Here is a 9,315-nt window from a genome sequence, read left to right on the forward strand (position 1 = left end):
CCTTCTGAAGGATGTACCAGCAAATTTTGTTCATGAGAGAAGTGTTTTCTTCGAGACAGGAAATCACCTCAGAAAGCCAATCCATTAACTTCTACTCCGCCCAGAACTTGCCGAATTTCCCAAGGGATATCGTGCAGAACTGGATAATCTTCTATGAGTGAACGTGAACTAGCGCCTCCAGAAATCAGGAACACACAATCGAGCCAAATAAAGTGGATGTTTCTCCAGAATCTTGAGATGCAAACTATGTGTGTAATCGACTCTCTGCTAGGGACGAAGATTGGATCATGAAGTGGTGTCTTTTCTATTTTCTTTGCACCTTGCTGTTCATGTAATTTGGAGAGTTGCACTGCAGGTCTGCTGTAGTTTTCTTGCCTTCTATTGTTTCGAGATCCTCATCGTCGAGATCAAATGGGACTAGCCGATCACACGATCTCCTTATGTTTAGATGGGATGGAGAATGACTCCCAGTTCGCTCACAACGCCTTATGTCTTAGCGACGAGTTCACCAATACGCTTCATTTTCCAGGAATGTGTTTGTTGAACTGCATCGCAGAGAAAGACTCTTCTTCTTTGTTATGCCTCGATCTCAAACTCGTTTCCTAGGAAACCTGTAGGTCTGAGCAATTGTTCTGTTGGTAACTCCGATTTCTCAAAAGGAAGGAGTCGAGTGTTCAACATTGTCTGAATTTCGGTGAAAACTGAGGACTGTACAGGGTTGCTCCTGTGATGGCATGCTCATTCCTAATTTCCTGTAGTGAGCTAACTTTACCGGCTTTATTAAGCGATCATTACTGCTTTCACTAAAAACCCGACCTGGCATTCGAAAACGGGAAAAAAAAACGCAATGGGAACGTGCGAGCTACACAATCTGCACAGTTATGTACCGCAAGGTTCCTATTTCCTATACATTGCGAAAAGATGCTGTCGTCCGACTTCTGTCGAGTGAACTCAAGCAATCCACCCTGGGGATTCTACGATGCCTCTGTGCTGTTTGCTGCACCACAGGAGGTACTTGAAAAGATATTGATGAAAGGAAGATAAGAGGCTGTGCGATGACTGTAAGGAACGACTACAAAACAGGTGTTGGAATTGGTTTCAACGTCACCTAGACGCGCCTTTGTATGACTGCAGAATCAGTAAACTCTAATTAGGAAGTGCTGCACACCTACGAAAACTGCTGAGAACAACAATAAGGACGACTTCTACGATGAATTCAATGCGCTTGCAGTTTGAATCGGAGACACAACTCGGTTTTATGTCATAACTGGTGTAGAACGAGGAGTAACAGCAAGACTCTTTGTGTTCTCATTCATCTCTCATTGCTGTCATGCTCAATTTTGACAACAATAAGACATCATGCAAAGAACCGTAGACACCAACACTGGCTTATTTTAGGTGTCAATATAGTTATGTGAATGAATGTGTATGTGGAACGAAATTCTAAGAATTAGACGGATTTCACTGTGGTGTCGAACTGCTACTGCAGGAAGCCACAAATGGGATGCATGATATGTTACATGGTCACTATACAAGCATATTGGTTTGACTGTAATCCTTCTGCCATGCTCAGTATAGGTATTTATTCATAAAGTATTTAGAAAAACAAGTAAAATGCAGTTGTTCTGTTTCCCAAGGTTCCATGTAGCCCCAAACGAAGATCATTTAAAAAACGGATACAATGTACAATTGCAACACCAACTTATCAAAAACGAGAGGAAGGGCACTAGTCAACCTGAGTAGCTTCTGAACCACAGGCTGTGCAGTCCCACCCGAACCTCTTATCAACAGCTTCACACCTAGTGCTTCAACTCCAGTACCGCTTAAGAAATTCATGTGTTTCGAAGAGTCTTCGCGTAAGACTGTCTAGTTACAAAAATGTTACAAGAGTTTAGAAGAGTTGTTCAGATTCAAAGTTCTACTTTCCGCTGCGTTGTCAAACACATTAGAAACGAATATTCATTCACTTATTGGTACAAACGTCTTTATTGATTTAGTCCTATTTTCATGCATTTAAAACTTGGCTACTTCTCCCAATCATATGGAAATTCTGGCTGGCCACAGTTTTGAAGTGCTCTCCGCATGAGCTGAATTAAAACAACTTCATGTGCTTTGCATAAAATAACTACAATTTTGTATTTGTTCAGGCAAGTCGCGTATACAAGTCTGGTTGCTAACTGCTGGTGATGGCTCCGCCCTTACAAAATAAGGAACTTGGACATACACATTGGAATATAGAAGCTATATAACCTGCACAATTATATGGTGCAAGGTTCCCATACATTGCAAAACGTTGCTGTCATTCAGCACATTGCCAGAGTCTATAACCTAGAAGGACAACGGCCTGAAGGTAGTATGGGATCCCTGACAACAACCATTCATTTCGTCACGCTAAACTGCTGAACATTTTATAGTAAACTCAGACAAGAAACCCTTTGCCTCAATGCCATCTAGATGCGCCTTTGTACAACTGCGAGATTGCGGGGGACATAAATTTGGATGGCAAGTGGCCACGCACCTGTGGAAGCCGCTGATGACAACAACAAGCTCGCCTTCTGTGATGAACTCAATGTGTTGATGTCTAAAATGTCCAGTCAGCAGGTAGTCATTGTCAAAATCGACGCAAATGCGAAGATAGGACTGCAATCCGATGTGCTAGGAAAATAGTATCATCCAGCGGAGCACACCTAGGATAACCGAACCGTCTGGTCGACTTATGTGAACAAACAGGGAATGTCGGTATATGATGGTAAATAATAATTCTATATAGTAACGGGCTTAATCTGTCACGTGCGTGTGTGAAACGGAATTCCAAAAAGGGGGTGCGACGGGTCCAGCGGTGTCAAATTGGTGCGTCGATGCGAGAAAGCTATGAAATGGGGTGCGACGAGTCCCACGACGTCGAAATGGGGCGTCGGCGTCGCAGAGTGGTAAGTGGTTCCACCGGCGTGGAATTGCTGCACCATAGTGCAGTAGCTTCGTGCACATGTTGCAAGATGTAAGTGGGACGTTGCAACCGCTTCATAACATTGCCAACTGCGAGCGTTGCTTTTGACCACCACGACTGCTTCGCGTCTTTGTTTCCTTGCACATTTTTCTCAGCTAACATGCCGCCCTCAGAAAATGGAAACACGAATGAAAGCGGCTGCTTAAATAGTAGCAAACAACTTTCGTGATCCGACGTGGAACGTTATCTCTATCAGTGCGATGATGTTGTTCACGTTACTTTATGTTAAAACACCATTCTGTGATGACTGTTGGGGGAAAACCCATACTTCAAATGATACTCTTAAATTGTGCTTATATTATGTGGGTATCGAAGGAATGTTTGAAACTGAATCTTGAAAAATGTATAAGTTCTTTAAATGTAGAACTGACGCGACTAGAGAGAATCTATAAAATCTCCATAGAATCCATCGCCTAAATTTAAAAATAAAAAGGAAGAAAAACGCGTTGTTAGAAAAACATAATCCCAGTTTTACAGAAAATGCCACTACCATTAATTTTTGTTCATCAACGAAGGCGAGGGAAGCGAAAACCACAGAAAGTCTGAAGTCTGGTGTTAACCGGACGTTCAGACTGATAACATGTTCTGTATAAATTATATATTATTGCATTACATTACATTTATCATTACGGGGTTACAGCACGCAGGCGGCTTGAAGCCGCGCATGGTTCAGTCGGGCAGTGGTGTTGCTATATAGAGCGCGCAATTCACTCTCATATGAACCAGAGGTTCTCTTTGGCTCTTCAAGTGGTATCAGCACAACGACAATAAGAATATTCACAATTACAATTAATACTTCTGTTTACTCCCTTCACGGACGATGTCCACTAAATACTAAGGACATTTACAAACGTAAACACGTACCACGGCACGTTCATAGACCAATATATGAGGTTGACTAGGAACCACTGATCGAGTGGGAGGTTCCAGTCAGTATGCAAAAAATTAAAAATGGAAGGTCTGGTGGAGACGACGGAATTAGCGCAGAAATACTAGAACATCTTTCTCTGTCTGGGATTCGTGAGATGACGAAAATCATCCGTTTAGTGTGGATCGACGTAAGGATGCCTGATCTGCGGAGACACGCTATCATTATCCCTGCACAATAAGTTATCCATCAGACTTATAAAACATCGCGAAGAAACAAAGCGCGACGAGCAAGGTGGCTTTCGTCCTGGCTGATCTACGACCGACCAGGTGTTCATCGTTAGGATAGTAACCGAAATTTGGCAGCGGTTCTGAAGCCAATGCAATCCAAGCCAATGCAAGACTCTCTCGAGTTTTAAGCTTTCGACCTTCCTCATCGGGGCCGTTTTCTCAAAGCGCTTCGCCCCGATGGACTATCAGGAAATTTTGTTCACTTGCTTGATGACTTGAATCAACGAACAACTGCTGCAGTTCGAACATAAGCACCATGTACGTTCAAAGTGGTGAGTAAGAGAAGGGACTGTGGTAGGACCTTTCCTGTTCAACTTGGCTATCGATGACATCATGCAAGGAACAGTCGATCAGTGTCATGCCAACATCGTTTTGCCACCTTCAGAGTGCCCCTTGACCGATCTCGAGTACGCCAAGTGTTACATTCGCGGAAAGCAGTGCGCAACTTCCACACGTTGCCAACCTTATATCGAAACTAGGTGCAGCCAATAATTACGTCTACGCCCTGATAAGTGCAAGTCTTTTCTTCGAGATCGCATACAGGAATCAGGCTGGGCAGAGAGCCGATAGAACTCATCGGCGATTTCTGTTACCTTGGGTGTATGGTGGAGAAAAGCAACAACTACGAGGAGTTTAGCTACTTAGCAAAAATGGGCTAAGACCACATCTGCATTTAGCTCCTCGAATGGAATGCCTGTGGCCGGCCACCATCACCACCAAAGTCAATCTGCGAATCTACCTATCCACCATTCGCCCATGATGATCGGAGACTTGGGCAACACCGTCCACGGTAATGGAGAGGTCTCATTGCACAGAAAGGAAACTGCTTAGACGACTGCTTGGGTACTTCTGGCCTTGAGTGTGCTACAGTGAAGAATTTTACGCGGAAAGCGACATGGTGTGCCGGGAAATAACACGTGGAACATATCAAAAAGTTCTAAGGAGTTTGTCGGGTTCAAGACGAAAGGGGACACTTGGCAGAAAATAGAAGTTTTGAACTGAGGGAGTGAAAGAGGACCTGAAGACACTCGGCGTAGACGTGCAGTTCAGGCGAGACGTAAGGTTTCGCAGACTATGGAAGAGCGGCGAATAGATTGATTCTGTGTAAACTTTTTTTTTAAGATTGAGAAGATTGGGCAGAGCTATACTTAGGGACGACACACCTTGGCGAAGATGCCGGCAATCGTGTCAGGCGATAATATTGGCCCAATGATTAAGTCGTGTCAGTAAGTCACGCTTATATGTCACCATCGTTATTTTATCAGCTGCTTTTCTTTTTCTTATCAGCTGCTTTTCTTTTTTCATAGTGTCAAGCGCTTTCCAGAGTATCATTTAGGTTGTTGCATGTCACAGACCTAACATCATCTTAGATTTTGCATTAGACAAGCAAAGACTTCCATATTAATCGAAACAACTTTAGGTCAGGAATGACCTTTTTCGGGGCTAATCTCTGAGAAAACATAAGTTGCACGAGTGTTCCCTTCGTAATGAGTGGGAATTCGATCTCGATATATCTTTTTTTGCTGATACTGACCGCACAACCAAAATTCCACGTTAAAGTTGGTAATCTAGAACGACTACCATTTCTGGCTATTAGTGATTTGTAAATCTTGCGCAGCAAATTGGTTTGCTAGATCGCTTCGAGAAGAAAAATACCCCATAAATTTGCTGATAATTTGGCGCGTCATAATACTTCAGTCCATCAACTATTTGAAGAATTTGTATGAATTCTCTTGGGCACGGTGGTGCGAAAAGCTCGTACAAAGCAGGTGGTTGACGACATCGCTTTTTGTACTCTCCAACCTGAAAAAGTTCCTGATTATGACCACAGCTCTGATCGCCTATAAACACCGATTCCAACCTGATTCATATCCTGTACCTCTCTCCATGGAACCCTTCCAACTGTTAATTCTACCTGTTGATAAATCCAAGTTTCCACGTCGTCTTTTCTGCATAATTCTCTTTGCATGTGACAGGAAATAGGCGCATAACGGACAGTTCCACGAAATCCTGCTGCTGCACGAGGTTTTCTTATGATTCCCTTAATAAAGCAAATTGTGTCATATTGATCATTCATCCGTTCCTTGGTTGACAAACCTATTCTTCTGCAACCAAGCATCACAGCAGTTACTATGATGACAAATGGGAAAGTGCAAAGAGAATTAAGTATCGGACCTGATCATTTGTAAATTTCCTGCACATTCCAAAATCTAATATGTATATTTTCCGCAATTCGTTAAGTTCAGCCCTTCCGACTGTGTAGTTACCCGGTTTTACATCGCGATGCAAATATCCAATCCCGTGCAAATCTAGAAACAGCTATACGCAGAACAACTCAATATATGATGATGTTATTCACCTTCAAGTGCTTCCAAACACTGTATCCCCACAGAAAGAGCACATGCCAGACTCAAACACTGCGTTGGACGTTCTTTCCGAAGATTCTGTAGAGATTTGCCCACCAAAGTCATAACTACATAATTAAATGCACCAAATCTCCCCTTATCTTCAATTTTACAGAAATGTCGACCTCCTCTTGCGGCTAACTCTGTTAGAACAAAAACCTCCATCTTTAACACCTGAAACGCTTTACGAATACCGACGAAAGAATACTGACGCTGCAAATAAATTCCGTTACCTGCACTTTTTCATCAACACCTTCAACTTTTAAAGCATACTGTCCTGTTTGATCTTTAACCTAAGCAATTAGAACCTCCTCAGTTATATATGTTTTGACTGGCAAAAGTGAATTACTTTGTATACTGCGCCAAAGCCTCCTTCTCCTAACTTCTTCTCGACTGACCATCTCTCAATCTGAAAAAAACAGATCATTTTTATGAAACCAAGTAGAACGATCGCAACTAGATTGAAGTCCTTATCAAATAGATCTTACAATATAGCGTTCGTGAAACAAAGTGTTGACAAACCTGTGTGCCGGGAGCTATCTCCCCCATTCAAGGTATGGTTGCTCGACTGAACCAATTTCTCTACTGGAAGAAGTGATCGTAAGCTTATTTCTAAGGCTTTTATACCAGGCATTTTAAATATCAACGTATTGATAGAGTACGATTGTTTTCAACGATCTTCCGAACTAGACCGGTAAACGTACTGGCTAGGCTCATCTGGGGGTTCGCGCAGTAATTCAAAAGCTCTCTTTCAGATGCCTATCCGGACAGATCAGATTTATACAGAAGTTGCTCGTTGGTGTAACACAATTGATCAGACGTTATCTAGAAGTCAATTCTCCTTGATCTTATTCTTCCTTTAAACATCACGCATTGAAAAATAGTTTTTAACTTGGTTAACCGGAGCACTGAACAGGGCATACTAGGTTTTATGGAACGTAGGATATGCGTTAGAAAAGTCATGCAAAAAAGCATGGAGCAGAAAAGATGCGGAAGATGTTGCAATATTTATGTGTGGAGAAGATTTGCTTCGATGTTCTAAAAAATGTCTTAAAATGTTGACAATGTGCCAATGTTGCCACTTAGCTACACAGAGAATGGTAATCCTGGAAGAATTTGAAAAGAAAGCTTGACACGTGGTTGCAACTAAACTTGGTCACCCTTCGAAGATGACTGCTCGCAAACATCCGCCTGTTAGTACAAATCGTCCACATACGATTCGACTTATGCCAACGTGTAAAACGAAAAAATAGACGCTAATAGAATATTCTAGCTGATTCAGAAGCGAAGTCAACTTTATTAAATGTCGAACCACAAAAGTCACGCTCGGGAACCAATTGTACAGCAGTTTTTTTTCTCGGATCCGCCTCTTTTTCATGTTTCGAAAGTTCTATTTTCATTGGTTCAATATCTTTCACGGTTTGCTTAAAGGCATCACCCCACGAATCTGAGGTGGTGCTGATTTCAGGTGGAGTATTCGTATACAGGATGGGAGACTACGGAGAGGGGGGTGATTCCGTCCATTTCTTCCTAATTGCCGTAAAAACGGCCCGGAAGATACGGCTTCATTCGTTTTGGCACACCATTTTGTACAAGGGGTTCGATTGGAGCGCGCCAGCCTTGTGCGGCGCCGCATCTTCCGGGCCGTTTTTTTACGGCAATTAGCAAGAAATGGACGGAATCACCTCCATCTCCGTAGTCTCCTATCCCGTATACGAATACTCCACTTGAAATCTGCACCACCTCAGATTCGTGGAGTGATTTCTTTAAACGATGGGGCGCGTCAATATGATCGGGTCAAACTTGAAACATGGGCAGCATGGGCAACGGCTACACTCGAAGCGACGCGGTGAAGCTAGAGGTTGCGATCGGGCAAGAAGCCAACCTTTATCCATCCCTGCAGTTCGAAGAAGCAAAAGTTGACCTCACTTTATCCGTACCCCTTGAATCCACCGTGCCGCAACAACTGGGCCCGTTTTCACAGCCTCGCCAGCCTTCAGGTTCGAAGGGACTGGGTGATAGGATAGACGCAAACTTAGCCCGTGCGGAGGAACCAATTTTCCTCTTCACAGAATATTTGGCCATTTACACTTAGCCAGATAAATGCGGCTTGAGATAGTGAAGCTAACCCCTTCACAGGGCAGAATTGGAGGAAATATTTTGCACCGCGTTGATTAGACAGGCTGAAGTTGGCAGTCTTAACTATACGGTATAAGTCCAACTACTCTTTTTATTAGTATTAGAACTTAACCGGTGAGTCGAACTGGCATCATGAGGGCCCATGGGAATTAAAGTGCAACAAAGCGTGAGTTGATTATGAGATGATTTCATATCAGTGAAATCTTACATTCTCCTTTTTGTTTATGACGAGTCACCACAAACATACATTGCACGATTAATGAACATCTCATTAGTGATCAAATGAAGCGATCGTCATCTGATGGTATTAGGTGGAGAATTATCATCAGCGTCCCTAACACAATTGAATGATGGTTCTCTTGTTCTCTCTGAGCTGTTGTATTTCGACTTTTAGGACTTTCAACACAAGCATACTACCAACACATAGTAGAACAACTTTTATTGAACAGCAAGCTAAATCAACTCCGTTAAATGAAAAACAACCCCTGAAAACCTATACGCATGAAGTGGGTACCATTGGTGTGATAATAAATAAGAAATATTGCTGTAGATATCAACAATGTTTAGGTCCTGCAGTCAAAAATAGACAGTGTTAGAGTTGTGCAG

The 9,315-nt window shown here is 42.7% G+C and overlaps 2 protein-coding genes across 2 annotated transcripts; one reads left to right on the forward strand and one right to left on the reverse strand.

The window, feature by feature from the left end:
• Positions 1–2,024: 2,024 nt before the first annotated feature.
• Positions 2,025–7,119, reverse strand: RB195_014554 (uncharacterized protein; the record flags this gene model as incomplete). Its single annotated transcript, XM_013444336.2, has 8 exons — positions 2,025–2,087; positions 5,822–5,968; positions 6,027–6,206; positions 6,341–6,474; positions 6,525–6,744; positions 6,804–6,863; positions 6,920–6,979; positions 7,093–7,119. The coding sequence occupies 8 exons, from the start codon at positions 7,117–7,119 to the stop codon at positions 2,025–2,027; spliced, it is 891 nt and encodes a 296-aa protein (XP_013299790.2).
• Positions 7,120–8,389: 1,270 nt separating this feature from the next.
• On the forward strand, positions 8,390–8,665 carry RB195_014555 (uncharacterized protein; the record flags this gene model as incomplete). Its single annotated transcript, XM_064204873.1, has 1 exon — positions 8,390–8,665. The coding sequence occupies one exon, from the start codon at positions 8,390–8,392 to the stop codon at positions 8,663–8,665; it is 276 nt and encodes a 91-aa protein (XP_064060754.1).
• Positions 8,666–9,315: the final 650 nt, after the last annotated feature.

The sequence above is a fragment of the Necator americanus genome, chromosome V (genome assembly GCF_031761385.1).
Source record: "Necator americanus strain Aroian chromosome V, whole genome shotgun sequence".
NCBI lineage: Eukaryota > Metazoa > Nematoda > Chromadorea > Rhabditida > Ancylostomatidae > Necator > Necator americanus.